General features: G+C 43.2%; 1 protein-coding gene across 4 annotated transcripts in view; it reads right to left on the bottom strand.

Moving 5' to 3' along the window:
* Positions 1 to 8,114: 8,114 nt before the first annotated feature.
* ATP10A (ATPase phospholipid transporting 10A (putative)) overlaps positions 8,115 to 14,835 on the bottom strand; it is a 177,638-nt gene continuing 170,917 nt past the window's right edge. For 3 of the 4 annotated variants that reach the window (XM_084801201.1, XM_084801200.1, XM_084801198.1), the window contains exons 18-22: positions 14,287 to 14,487; positions 10,294 to 10,374; positions 10,096 to 10,200; positions 9,490 to 9,677; positions 8,115 to 9,345 (exon numbers count right to left, since the gene is read on the bottom strand). In XM_084801201.1, the coding sequence (XP_084657327.1) occupies positions 8,724 to 9,345; positions 9,490 to 9,677; positions 10,096 to 10,200; positions 10,294 to 10,374; positions 14,287 to 14,487 (1,197 nt within the window). In that variant the 3' untranslated portion in view covers positions 8,115 to 8,723. The remainder of the gene's footprint in view (positions 9,346 to 9,489; positions 9,678 to 10,095; positions 10,201 to 10,293; positions 10,375 to 14,286; positions 14,488 to 14,835) is intronic. The other variant, XM_084801199.1, reaches the window with a different exon arrangement.

The following is a 14,835-nucleotide window of genomic DNA, read 5'->3' as shown; positions in this document are numbered from 1 at the left end:
TGGGATTATAGGCAAATCCCACTACTTTTGGCCTGTTCATTCTTTTCTGCCCACCTTTCCCATCTTTATAAGGAAACCTATATAAGTCAAACAATTGTTAGACTTTCAGTTTACGTTGTACCTTATTTTTTAAAGCCATACTTCTATGTACTGTAATTATTTTTGGTGTTCAGTTGATTCTAAACACACAGACCTGTCTCTAAGTCTTGTTCCGAATACTATATCATTTGGTGACTTTTATTTAGGAAAATGTACTCATGGGTGTTCTAAGAAGTTCGATATTAAGTTAGAGACTATGTAGAATACATATATTTATAGAAGGGATTGTTAGACTGGCTGACAGTCATAGGGTTAAAAACTCACAAAAGCTATCTATAGATGGTTTAGTCCAAAACACTAGAAGCCTCAGAATGAAAGGACCAGTGAGGTGACCTCATCCTGGAAATGCGTTAGAGGATTGCTAGGGACCCTTTAACCTAATGTCTGCAATGGTAATGGTAGATAACGTCTACAGTGGTAATGGCAGAAAACTGCACCTACTTGGGAAAGTGCAAGTGACAGCTAACTGCCCTTCCCACTTCCATTTTTGTTCAAAATCAGAAGTCCTATTTGAGTGCCTGGTGAGGGCGCAGGATAGCTATGGTGCTGAGCACATGGTGGATGGAGTTCACTGAAACCAGGAAGCTAAAGAAAGGATGGCCTGTGTTCTGACAGAGCCCTGCATGCCCCAATGATTTAAGGAACTCTCACTAGGCCCCAGCTCCCACAAATAACCCTCACCTCTGGACCAGCTTCTGAAGACAATCAGAATCCAATCCATTACATGCTTGCACCTACAGCGCTGGAATGACAAGACGGTGTGAGGAGAACTAAAGCACACCCAAGGCAGGGAGGGGAAGGCATGCCATGGACAGCCTAGCTAGTTTGAACTGGCAAGAATTCATTAGGCAATTACAAAATATCAGAGAATTACTGTACTCTGAAGAATTCAGGCTTTACTCTGAAAGAGCCAATACTCAAGGAAGTTGGAAGAATGAATCAGTACAAGGAACACAGAGAGGGACACAGCTCAGCAGAAAACCAGACTGCAGTGCTAAGCATGAGGGAGAGAAAATACTTTGATCAGAGGCAGGTGAAAGCAACGACGTTTTGGAGGGGGGGGGGTGCAGCTCTCAAAGCCTCAAGCATGTGAGATCTGTAATGATGGAGTGCTGCAGGCCTTGAAAACAGAGTGGCTACTGGGGATTAATCACTCAAATACTGTCTGCTCTCAAAAACCATGGAGAAGTTCGGGCTGCTTTTAAACAATATATTCAGGATATTAGGGACCAATTTCAATACAAAATTATACCAAGAGATCTTAAGATAGACAGATGTGGCACAATAAGATTTTATTTTAAATATGTATTTTATGGTATACATGTTGGTCTTCATGTATGTATGTATACCACATGCATGTCTAGTAACCATGTAGGTCTGAAGAAAGCACCAGATCCCCCTGGATATGAAGTTATAGACAGTTGTGAGTGGTCATGTGGGTGCTGGGAATTAAACCTGGGTCCTCTGTAAGAGGTGACAGTGGTTTTAACCACTGAGCAATCTCTCCAGCTTCACACTAAGGTTTTTGTTGTTGTTGTTGTTGTTGTTGTTGTTTTTACATTTTCAAGTATGTGTTTTTATTTTAATTCCATCTAAACTTAAAGTTGTGATCCGTCTGCCTCAATCTGCTGAGTACCAAGATTGCAGATGTCCACCTGGCTCAACTATACTTCATATAAATATTTTTATATGTGTATGATAATGATTAATTATAAGGAACCATACCCTGGTTTTTTCCTGCAAAATTTGTGTGTGTGTGTGTGTGTGTGTGTGTGTGTGTGTGTGTGTGTGTGTGTGTGTTTCAGCACTATGTTAGGTCAAGAACATGAAGACGTAGATACAGACAGGTTCAAATTCAGTAGACTTACTAAGAATACCCTTGGAATCTGGGGGAACATGAAAGCAGGAAGAATCAGAATGCTATGATGCCAGGCTTCCTGTACTGCTCAGAGCAGAGGCAGAGAATGAGGCCTTGGTATGCCTACGTAGACAGAAATAGGGGTTGAACTGTGCTTGGAAAGAAACCTGAACAGCAAGGGATGGATCTGGGTGGCACGTTAGATTGTCTATAATGGAAGCTCAAATTTTATCACTTGTGGTGTTGGGATAGAACCTAGGGTCCTCATGGATGACAGGCAAATCCTCTACCATTGTACTCTTTACACCCGGATCCTCAACTTTTCACCATTATTTTTCCATATAGGACGATTTGTTCTAGAATAATGAAATAAATTAGCATTTTACATTGTTGACATGGAATATATTTCAACTGGAAAAGGGTTTCAAGAGGAGAGTTGACAATTTTGGGTTACCATTTTGGATCTGCGACTGAGCATAAATCAAGTTTTGTGACTCTCATCTATTTTGTGGAAACATTACGCTGTTTTCAATGATATGCTCTAAATCCTGATGCTTACAGCGATGCAAAGCTACCCGATCCCATGAATTAGACCAGCAGGCCCTCAAACATGTTGGATAAACAGCATTCCTTCTTGACCAGTCTCAAAAACTTCCATTAATCACCCTCCTTTTTCTGAGGTGGTGTGTCTCTATGTAGCTCAGGTTGGACTCAACATAAATCCTCTTACCTCAGTGTTCTACATAGCTGGAAATCATAGACATATAACACTGTAGCCAGGTTTTTAAATTTTGATTTATTGCATTTATTCTTCAATATGGCACATGTATTGAGTACATTCTGGTTACTGTAATCCATGCTTTCTAAGTCTCTTTTCTGCATCTGGTGCCCTTCTTCCTCCCTGTTGTCTTTTTTCCCCCTTTCTACCCATTTAGTTTCAATAGGATCCTCTGTAGGACCCTGCATTTGGAATAACACATACGCTGTGGTTTTAAGTGTCATATGCCCCAGCTCTAATGGTCTCATACCCCAGGTTTTAAGGGCCATATACCCACTGCCACACAGCCTCATGCCAAGGTTTTAAGCACCGTCATTTGGTTCTTGCTTTAGAACATACGTTGTGTTTAAAATGGCAGCATTGAACTGGGCATTAGTTGTGCAGGGCTTGGCCTCTAACGTTGCAGAAGGGAGACACTTCTCTCCATGGATTCCATGTTTGGGGGAGTCTGTGATACTCCTGATATTTCCTGAAATTATTTCACTGACATTCCAAAATGTTTCCCAATTTGTACCACTAATTACCAGGAATACTTCATATGAACATAGCTGGATATTTTCTTCAGATTTAGTCCCCAAAACTAGGTAGGAAGATGGCTCCTCAGGTAAAGCACTTGTGGCAATCAAATGTTCAGATCCCCAGAACTCACTCAACAGATGTGTGGAGTGTGGGCCCTGACAGTACACACAGCACATGGAGGCAGGTGATCCCCGGAGCAAGCTAGATAGCTAAACCAGGTCGATGGAGAGTGAAAGGTTCAGTGAGAGAGGTTCTGCCTCAAAATATAAGGTAGAGAAAAATAGATGATACTCCATGTCAACCTTGAACCTACACACACTTCCACAACTGTGTCTGTGTACCTGCATGCATGTGCCATACATGTGTAAACATGCACGCACACACACACACACACACACACACACACACACACACACACCATATCACATACATTTACATATGCAGAAACTATTTCACCAAAGTGGATTTACTGGGTCTAAGAGACTGGGTGGGTGTTCATAGGTAGGGTGTTCTCACTAAAATATAGGAATGCTCAGTCATTTCAGTCTTTGAGCAAATAGTGACTTGATAATTGTTATGCATAGTGCTCATTTGCATAACATGTCATTTCCCATTAGATCAGGCCTTTCCATTTTAATTCTCACTTAATACACAAGTAGAGAAATATTTTTAGTTCAAATGATTTTTCCTCTTTGGAGGTTTTATTGTTATTTTTCAGCTAACAGCCATCCTTCTTATTAGATTTGAATAGCCAATAAACTGCCCTGGAATTGCCTGATGACATTCCAGGACCAGGGAAGAGACATGTCCTCATCACAGCTTCTCTTGCTTCCTAGCAGCGCAGAACCATGGGGTCTGCAGGAATAGCCTGCTAGAAGCTTCTGTACAGTTCTAGGCAGTAGGACTGAACAGGCATGACAGATCCACAAAGAGAAGATGAGCTGCCAAGGTTGAGACAGGTGCAATGAAAGGTCCAGTCAACAGGACCAAGGGAAGGAATTCAGGGTTAGGAGCCCGCCAAAAGATAGGCAAGACCCCACGAACTGCCCCGCGTGTCTAAGGAGTCACCTTCTGAGATTTGATGACACTTGACTTCAGTTTCCCCTACCTACACTATAGCTTTCAATTAAAAAAAAAAATCAAGTTTACTTTATTGGGACACACAATTGTTTTCTACATCAATATGATTACATGTGATATACATATGCTTATATGTAGTATACATGATTTCATAAATAGTTCTCATTGACTCTTCATCCTTTTAAACATAAATTATTTTTTATTGGAAAAAGGCATATCATGTCTCTCCTGTTCATATATTTTTCTTGACCTAATTGCACATTAAATATCCAAATGTCACAAAGCATCTTCCTATCTGAACAGTCCACTAGTCCTTAATGATCTTAGCTGGGCTTATGTTCAATTCTAGGACTGGCTAACATTTCACTGTATAAAGCAGACATTTTCTGTCCATGATTTATTTGATGGTATTTTCTTTGGTGTTTTTGCTGCATATATCATCCTACATAAACTCTCAAGCCCCTTTTCTAATTTCAGAACTACCCAAATAATGAAAATAAGAACTGAGAATGCCCAACAGAAAATATGTGTGGAATAAGATGGCGTCACATTTTTTTCTTAGAGACAAGGCCTGCTTTGGATAAAATCTTCCTGGATTCTGATTAGCTGTCTACATTCACAGAGATTGTTCTTCAGTATTTAAGTTTTTCTTCATGTTGTGGCAACTGAGACATTTCCAGCCTTCACTAGTACATCTTCCTGGTTCCCACTGCTCTCTATGGGAATTGTGGCTTGTTTTCCTTTTAGTGAAACTACTTCTCCCTTTCATTAATTCTGAGGGCCTTTTAATTTATTCATTTGGGATCTTCCAGGTATATAATCATATTATGTATGGACAATGGTTACCTCAAGTTTCTGCCATTCCAGTAATTCATTTAAAATGCATATATTATTGCATCAGCCAGAAAATCTGGAAACTATTAAACAAGCAGTGAGATATATAACAAGCAATTTTTCTTGAGCATGATTTTAATAGGAATGTCTTTAATTTTTATTAATAGGTTGATTCTTCTCCTATCCTAATATTTGCTGAATGTATTTAAGTTGTTAGATTCTGGGCAGTGCCAGGCATTCAAGGACAAGTGACAGAGTATCTGGCCCCTGAGTAGTTTGTTTTGATTTTGAAGCAAGTAGCCATGCTGTGCAATCTTCAGTAGCTAGTTCAGTCACTTTGATGCCCAAGGCAGGGTGAGCCCTCAAGAGCAACCATAGTCTTGTATGGTGATCTGATATACTTCCTCATTAAATTATTGAGAGCCTCTTATTTGTTCACTTGGATTTCCAGGTATCTCCCCCAGTCATGCATGAATAATGGTGATTTTGGTCTCTCACGTTTCACTAATAACTCTTTAAATATTCAAATTTTCAAATGTTTTGACAGGTTTGGGTGATTTGGGGTGATGTCTTTTATGTGGTGCTTTCAGAAAGAATCATGACTTTCACCTTATACTATGCTACTTTGAGATAAACGTGGTTGCGATTGGCTGAAATAGATTACAATGAATGCCATGGATATTTCTCATCCCATAAACAGCTAACTGCCACACTTTCTGCAATATTTACTTCCCTAACATGGCTTTGCTATGCAAGTTTCTGAAGCTAATACCTGCATGCTTCTGCTTGCCAAGAAGCCTTCTGCTCAGAGGGAGGATTTCTCCTGGAAAGAAGCAAGGCCGTGAGTACAGGGTGTCTGGACACTGGGTCATTTTGAAGTCAGACACTCATAGGTGTACACACACACACACACACACACACACACACACACACACACACACACACACACACCACACGCTCATTGCTCTTGTGGTAAGAACACATCTTCCTACATTAATACTTTCCAGATGTGTGGCTCTCAAGAACAGAGAAGCTAGCAGCAGATATGGTGGGGAGTGAAATGACAGGGACAAGGTTAGGATAGCTGCTGCCTTTGATCCAGCATTGCTAGTGCTAAAACTGCATCCCACTTCCTTCTGCCACTCCCATCTCATAGCACCCAGGAACCCCTCCCAGCTCTATTAAGGAGTCCTAGTGTGGAAACAGGGAAAGCCCTAAGTGAATGAAGTCCCCAGAGGGAATGTGTGTTGTTGACATGGGCACAGACATGTCAAGGATGCTGGCGTCAGACCAAGAAGGAAATGGCAAAGCTTTCCTTTCTGTTCTATCTGTGGATGTTGACAGTGTATGTCAAAAATATCTACCACAGCTACTTGCTCTCTGCATGTTAACAGCATGCGGACCACTCCCCTATAGACTGTTCCTCCTAATTTACCTAAACCTGTCTCTTTGATCCAGCTGTATCCCATAACCATTGCCTCCTTGTTTAACTGTATGAAGTAACCCTGCCTCTGTGTTTACCTCTATATAATAAATAGACTGTGCTCTGGGTGATGATGCTTCTCTACCAGACAGCCCAGTCCACCCCCCCAGCCCCGTGTGTGTGTGTGTGTGTGTGTGTGTGTGTGTGTGTGTGTGTGTGTGTGATTTCTTCATTCTTTCACCACCATTGTCAGGACAAGTCAGCACCATAGAAAGGATACCGCCCACACAGTTACTAGTAATTGGTTTGGGAGCTGCTGTGGAACCTCTTTATGGGAGATTATATAGACACTAGGAATGCTTAGAATGTGAACAGAAGTCCCCCTCCCCTTTTGGCTGTGTGACTGTAGCCTTAGCTGACTGGAAAATATGCAGCACCAAGAAAAGAGGCACACTTTCAAGACTGGACCCCAAAACTAAGGGAAGAGATAAGGTGACAAGTCCTATGCCCTTGGTTTGTTTTTTGTTGCGAGAACTGAATACCTGAATCTGGCTGATTTATAGTGTCTTCATCACAGTGCTGGGTGCTAAGAGGTCGATATTAAGGTGCCTGCATCTGTTGTGAGCCTTCATGATACATCAGAATAATGGTGGACATCTCAAGGGCAAGAGAAGAAACCTAGTCTGGAGATCCCCTTTTCATCACAGTGTTAATCCATTTCAGATAAAGCCGGTGTCCTGAACATACAACACCCCACAAAGCTCCAACGTATCAATGCTTTTATATAGAGGTGGAAGTTTCCAACATAGAATTGGAGGGGGGCATTTATAGACTATAGACTATAGCAACCTGGATCTGCGTTGCTGAATCCAAGGTCGCTAAGCCCCCTCCTCTAGAACTGATACAGTGAGCTTCCACTCTGAGGAATGAGGAAGATTCTGGTGCTTACAAGAACCAAATTTAGTGGATAGTTCTTTCTCAAATCTTTTATCTTTTGTTCCTTTGCTTTGTAGTCGGAGGAGACAGATACCCAACAGAGCAGCCTGAAACACAACCCCCCTGCTTACTTCCTATCCCAAGGGACAGGGTGAGACAGAGTGGGCTCTTCACGGAAGATGAGTTAACATTGACCTTGAGATACTAGAGTTTGTCATTAGTTTTAACCATTTCCCTTTCCCCTTTCCCCTTTGGATGAGGAGCTATGAGAGCTCATCACACAACAGCCTGAAGGTAATTACTCAAAATGCATAAGAGTTTGGCTGTTAAATTCTGGCTGGTGCCCATGGCCTGGTGCAGGGAGACTGAGGTAACCAGTTCTCTGGGCCCTGTCCTTTCATCATAGTTTTCTTCGGTGTCTGAAAGGGCTCATATCATGAGGTGTCCCCACAGTATTCAGAACAAACTCACTTAAGTCATACATCAGTATCTTTATACAGCAGTGGCTGCCAGACACCCTTTTTATAAAGTGGAGGTTGTTTATTGCTTGTGGTGATTTTAGCAAGAAATACACACAACACTGGAGCTGTCATACCTATGAGGTGAACTTTATGAAATGCCTGCACAGAACTGAGTGTTGTCAGGAACTTCACATGAGTTTTTCTTAAGGTTTCGCTTTCCTTTTTGATGTTGGTAACATTGGAAACCAATGAAGGAATTTGCCTCAAAGGCCACATACCCTCCCTTCTGTCTTCTTTCCTCCGTGTCTTGTTTCTACACCCACCACAGCCACCCCAGGGTTCACTGTAGTAGTCACACATTTATGCCTGCCTACAAAAAGCGAGGGCCATGAGTGCTGAGGAAACAAAGCACATTGCTTTTCTTTACAAAATGAGATGAAAAAAAATAAATCTAGACACTCTTCTTTAAACTTTATATATAGATAAAGATATGTGTTCTTATGTTTCATCAGTATACTCTACTTAGAACTTTAAAAAATAAACTTTCTTTTTTGGTACCTCTGGTTTCCTATATTTGTCTTGGAAACAATTAAAAAATACATCTTTCTAGAACTCTTCTGTGCAAATAATAAACATAAATAACATTAACATCTGTTTCATCATAATAAAAAAAAAAAAGGCCATTTCAAGGATTTCTTTGTCACCACAATTGGGTATGGCCCTTTGGAGGTGATGCTAGAAGTAGCCCGTGACTTGTCCCTGTAAGCTGTTCAGGTCCTGATCTGGTTGTGGGGGGTTGGACAGGAACTCACCATCCTGCTTTTCCACCTGTAAACTACTTCTGGACAATTGCAAGACACTTCCCAACCCACTGGCCAGTGATAGTGAGGAGATCCAGTTGAGTGAGCCAAAGCTGGGCAGATGGAAGAGTGACGACAAAGGGGCTGCCTGACTAGCACTGGTGTGTTTCCTCTTGGAGTCCCCAGGATGCTCCTCTGAAATAGCCTCCCTGTGCATCGAGGACCCTGAGGCCTGAGTGCCCAGTCCTTCGAGCAGGGTGTTCTCTCTTAAGGGCATGTTTGTATCCACTGCACTGGGCTCTCCGCTAGCCTCTGGGGAGCAGTCCAGTTGCTGTGTGAGCTGGGAAGCTTGCGAGGCACAATCCCTGGGAAGGGACTCAAAGGGTCCTCCCATGGTCTTCCTTTCTGAAAGCTCAGTTTCTGAGTCTCCAGGTGGTTGTCCCTGAGTGAAAGTCTCTTTAAGAACATGGAATTTGCTGGAGGATTTCTTGGCCGACTGGCGTCCCAGCTGGAGTTGGGTGGGGAAAAGGCTCCCCTGGAGGGCTTTGAAAAACAATCTAGAAAGAATATATGAAAAAAGAATCAGATTCTCTGGGCTATGACTTAGCTTCATGAGACTCATACAGGTCCAAGGCAGAGTGAGGCCAAGGGGTGTGTGCTGCACCTGTTCATCACTTGGACATCCCGACTCTGGCACTTACCTGGGTAGCAATGCAGCAACAGGTGCAATGAGACAAGTCAAGTAAAACAAAGGGTCACCCAGTAACGTCTGCATGGTCCAGTAAGGGTTAGACGGAGGATAGCATGTGGCACAGGAGGTGTTGTAAATCAGAGCCACGGAGAAGAACAAAAAGGTACTGAAGCCACAGGCTAACCAGTTGAGCCAGGTCTAAAAGGAAGCAGAGACAAAGGGCTTTTACTTCACATTAACAGTGGCAACAGCAACAACAGCATGAGTTTCCCAGGGATGGCCAACAGTGTGCCTTCCAGGTCTTAGTGAAGACTCTTGACTTTGGTGGCTGGTTGGCCTTAGTGGAACAGCCTGGGATACGAGTGTGAGGATGAGAGGGCAAAGCAGGGGCATGGCAGGAAAGGAGACAAGGCAGGCAAATAAGAGCTGCTCAGGAAACTAGGTGGTGGGCTGTCCCCTTTCCTAGTCCAATAGCTCTGAGTAGGTGTCATTGCCCTTTTTTATCACATAGCTAGGGCAGCTTGGTAGCCTCCTGTGTGTGCAAAACATGTGCTGGGAAGTATGTGACCCACATTACCAGTCCCTTTTGGAGTATGACCTTCCCCATGGCTCTCACCCAGGTTTTGGTTTCAATACCCAGGTGCAGCAGGAAGGTGAACAGTGCTATTGCTGTGACTGGGGTCCCCCAGGTAAATACATCCACATCAGAGTCATAGTAGGCCTGAAAGACAGAAGCAAAATGTCCAAGTTCTATGTGCCCATAGGTACCTAGAGGCAGCTGAGGGAAAAAAACCTGTGCTGGGTTCCTACTTACCAGGTAAGGAATGAAAAAGCACACCAGGCTCTGGAAGGCAGCATCCACCATATTTAACCAGAATGCTTGTGGACTGTATTCCTGGGACACAGAAACAAGAGGGATTATAGAGAAGTTTTTGTCTCCTCCAAGGAATTTTTGACCATGGGATAACCTAAATACTTAGGCAAAAGACTGGTGGAAAATGTACTGTTTCAGGACGTGAGAAGAGCAAGGCTCCAACATAGTGGATGAGAAACCAAAACAGGCAGGTTCACAGAGGAGCAGGTAGCTGGGTCACTGGGAGCCTTTGAACCAGAAGTATGAGCCCTATAGGTAGAGGTCGGCAGAGGTCACGAATTTGAGAGGGAGTGGGACTGGGTGGAGAAGCATGGGTGGAGTTGGAAGGGAGAAGAAGAAAGGGTAGAAATGATGTCAATATAGTCCGTATTCATGAACTTTCCAGAAAAAAAAAAAAGAAGACACTGCTTACTAATCCTTACAAAGGAACTTTTCATCAGCAAAGAACAGCTGAAGTCTTGGGCCTGTCTCCTGATCTGAACCTCCTCCTGAACTACCCCACCCCCACTCCAATCTGGGCCCTCCTGCCACTTTGAAAAGGTTTTATGGTCCTTTAGAAAGACTAGGAGATCAGACCTGGGGAGCAGGAGTGGGAGAACAGAAGGCATGCAGAGAAAAGAGAAACTGTTAGTGGGGTCAGCATCTCTATGACAAGATGGAAACCTATGTCAGAGTAGGTTTCTAGGAGGATATGAGGTGTTTCTAGCTGAACCTTTAAGTAACAGGGGCCATGGAGACTGAAGAGGAAACTAACTAGACAGGACTCCTAGTGGGGGGGGAAGGGAACACCAATCCACCCACAAAAACGTTGACCCCAAAATTACCATGCCTTCAAGATGTGTAGGAATAAAGATAGAGCAGATAGAGCAGAGATTGAGGGAATGTCCAACCAATGCCTTGCCCAACCCAAGACCCACCCCGTGAGAGAGAGCCAATCCTGACACTATTAATGATACTCTGTTATGCATGCAGACAGGAGCCTAGAAGAGTTGTCCCCCAAGAGGCTCCATCCAGCAGCAGTTCAAAAACAGACGCTGAGACTCACAGGCAAACAATGGGCGAAGTACAAGAGACTTTCAGAAAAGTGTGGGGTGGTGGGGGAGAAGGAGAATAGAACCACGAGGTGACAGGAGATCCACAAGAAGACCGACAGAGCCAACTAACTAGTACCCAGAGGGTCTTGCTAAGACTGAAATACCAACCAAGGACCACGTATGGACTGGGCCTAGGCCCCCTACAAAGATGTAGTCAATGGACAGCTCAGGCTTCATGTGAGTCCTCCAATAAGCGGAACATGGGCTGTCTCTGACATGGATTCTGTTGCCTGCTTTTTGATCACTAATCCCCTGGCAGGACTGCCTTGCCAGGCCACAAGGGAAGAGGATGCACTCAATCTTGATACAACTTGATGAGCTGAGGTAGGTGGGTAGTGGGGGCTTTCCTTTTCTGAAGAGTATGGGAGAGGGGGTAGAGAAAGAGGGAGGGAAGGTGGTCCTGGGAGAAGAGGAGGGAGGAGAATGCAACCAGGATGTAGAATGAATGAATGAATGAATGAATGAATATTTGAAAATGCTAAAAAAAAAAAAAAACCCCGATTCTTAAAGAGCCTTGAATTTTTAAATGAAATGATGGATGTTTGTTAGGGGATATTTAGAATTATTTATTTTTATTTTATGTGTATGAATGTTTTCACCTGCATATCTGCAGGATTTGTAATGCACTGCCTAGAGCAGAAAGTGCTCTTAACCATCAAGGCATCTCTCCAAACTTTCATAAACAAAGAAACTTTTACTCTGGTTTTGATTTGGTTTCAGTTATTTACTAATGCTTAATCCTCACTAGGAAACATAAGAGATAGCTGAGTGGAAGTGGTGCTCACTTTAGTACCATGAGGCACAGCAGGCAGAACTCTTGAGTTTGACCAAACCTGGTTTATAAAGTAAGGTTCAGGACAGCTAGGGGTATACAGAGAAACCCTGTCTTGAAAAACCAAACCAAATAAACAAACAAAAGAGAAATATTTACAGGGTGGAAATTTGGTGGCCTTTGGGACACAAGATAAAACCCCTGGGAAGAAGCTACCTGTGACTGACTTATGTGAAAGAGACCAGAAGAGATGCATTCTCATGACTGCCCTGCCATGCCCTGCCCTTCCATGCTTTCAGACCCTGTCAACACCAAATCCATCACCAGATGCAGCTCTTCAGGACCTTCAGGACTATAAGTCAAAACAAACTACTTTTCTTTAGTTTTTTTTTAACTTAAATAATTTGGCTGTAGTGCTTTGAACGGAAATGATCCTTATAGGCTCAAATATTTAAACATTTGGTCTCCAGTTGGTGGAACTGTTGGGAGGTATGGCCTTGGAGCAAGTGTGCCTGCTGCCATGTTCTCTACCAACATTGCAGATGTGGACTCATCTTCTGAAACCTCAAGTATCTAATAAACTCTTTGGAAAAGTTGCCTTGGTCATGGTGTTTTGTCATAGCAATAGAGAAGTAACTAAAATACTGACTTTGGCATTTTGTTATAATAATGACAAGCACACTATGACAACTCTATACTCATGGCAAAAACGACCTTGACACAGACAGAGTGTTCCAGTTCCCAAATAACACAAACCTGTATTTGAAGAAGCAACCAGGACCCCAGGATCCCCTCAGCAGCAGCCTAGTAAGTCCTCAAGTAGCTGACAGAGGCTTTGTTTAGCCAGCGCAAGATACACACAGGAGACAGGAGGAACATTTACCAACACCTAAGTGAAGTGTTGGTGACATTCTCACTGGTAACTTCACAGCACATGACAAGCTTAGGGTGTCCTGTTCACAGCTGGCTGAGGACAGTAAACCATCATGGATGGGAATCCTGTCAAGACCACATATAGCACCCAGAAACCCCTTCGGTTTCTAATGAGCTGCCTCCTGAGCTGTGAAGCCTGTTCCTATGGGAACTCAGTGTCAGTAGAGTAGCCATAGGAAGGTAACATGAAGCAAATACGTTCTGAGTTAGACACTCTGCAAAAGAAATAAGGTGTTGCATCCTTTCTGTACATGTAAAAACTAAACTGGACAAACAGAAGCATACATGGTTTACTGTCAGGGATGGCTGGGACAACTAGCCATTGTTTTGCCAAACACGTTATACTGATGTAAGCAGAAATTTCATTTGTCTGCTTACTCAGTGGTTTCCCTTTGAGTTTGATATCTTAATTCATGTTGAAAGTGACACTTTGCTTTTCTGTGCCTGCTTTAGAAAAATTGCTTATCACCTGTAAGTCAGTCAGATTTGATGTAGACTTTTCTTGGGTTCCCAGAGAAAGCTCAACTGGAGAGGTTTTTACTTGACACACTTCATGAATGCAATGGCTTTCATCTAGGATGTCCCCAAAACATGTGTAGTGAAACTCTGTGCCCAGAGTGATACTTCCAGGGCGGAGGGGGGGGGAGGTGGGACGGGTTGGAGGGGCAGATGACAAAACCTTCAAGAAGTGGAGCTTAATAGGTCTTTAAGTCACCTGGGGCCATGCTGCAGAGTGGTTCTGCTTGCTTCCTGGTTCCTGACATGTACAGTTTGCTCCACCATTGCAGGCTTGCCAACCAGAAGCCCAAATGGGATTGTCTGATCCTAGAATTGCAACTGCCAAAACCATATGTGCAAACAATCTTTTCTCTTGTAAGTTAATTTTTTCAAGATAGATGATAGATGATAGATAGATAGATAGATAGATAGATAGATAGATAGATAGATAGATATTGTTATAGCAAAGTAAAGCTAGCACTATGTATCACAGAGTCTAGTAGACAGCATCCATTCCACAATTTCAACACTGTTCTCAGGTGTCTATTACTAGGGATTTTAGGAGAATTTCACTTTCTGGAAGGTGAAAAGAAAGGTGGTGGGCCAGGGGATGGAAGCAAAGATAGGTGGGCTTACCTCCATGTTCTGGCCACTCTTGTAAAGCTGTGGCTCTCTCAGCAACATGTCATCTGGAATGTCTTTATCCAGCACCCCAGTCACAAGCTGGGGAAGCGATGAGAAGAGCAGATTAAAGAAAATCAGATACCACTGGTCAATCATGGCAGATGCAGAAAAGCCACAGTAAAACTGGAACCAAAACAGGAGGCCCACAAACATCTGCAACAGAGAATGGGGGCATTAAGAACAGGTTATTTTTCCAGCTGTCCTTGCCAGAGACTCAGCTGAAGGACCCAAGACTCCTGCAGAGAGTTTCCGTAGTTACCTGGCTCGGCTATGATTTCTCCCAAAGACAGCCCTAACTTCCAGCCTTGTTGTTGGCATGCTTCACAATCCTCCTCTAGCACAGCCTTCTGTTCTCAAGAGACCAGCAGCAGGGATTGGAAATTGCCAGGAACGGCCCAGGGAGAGATGGGATTTTGTGCCAGAAGAGCTAGAGATCATCAGTGTGAAGCAATCAAGGTGTGCCTGGGGCTTAGGATGGCTCACCTTTTAAGAGGCCTCTGG

This window comes from Acomys minous (assembly GCF_964271855.1).
Source record: "Acomys minous genome assembly, chromosome: 2".
NCBI classification, from domain to species: Eukaryota; Metazoa; Chordata; class Mammalia; order Rodentia; family Muridae; genus Acomys; species Acomys minous.
This window is presented reverse-complemented; position numbering and strand designations above follow the sequence as displayed.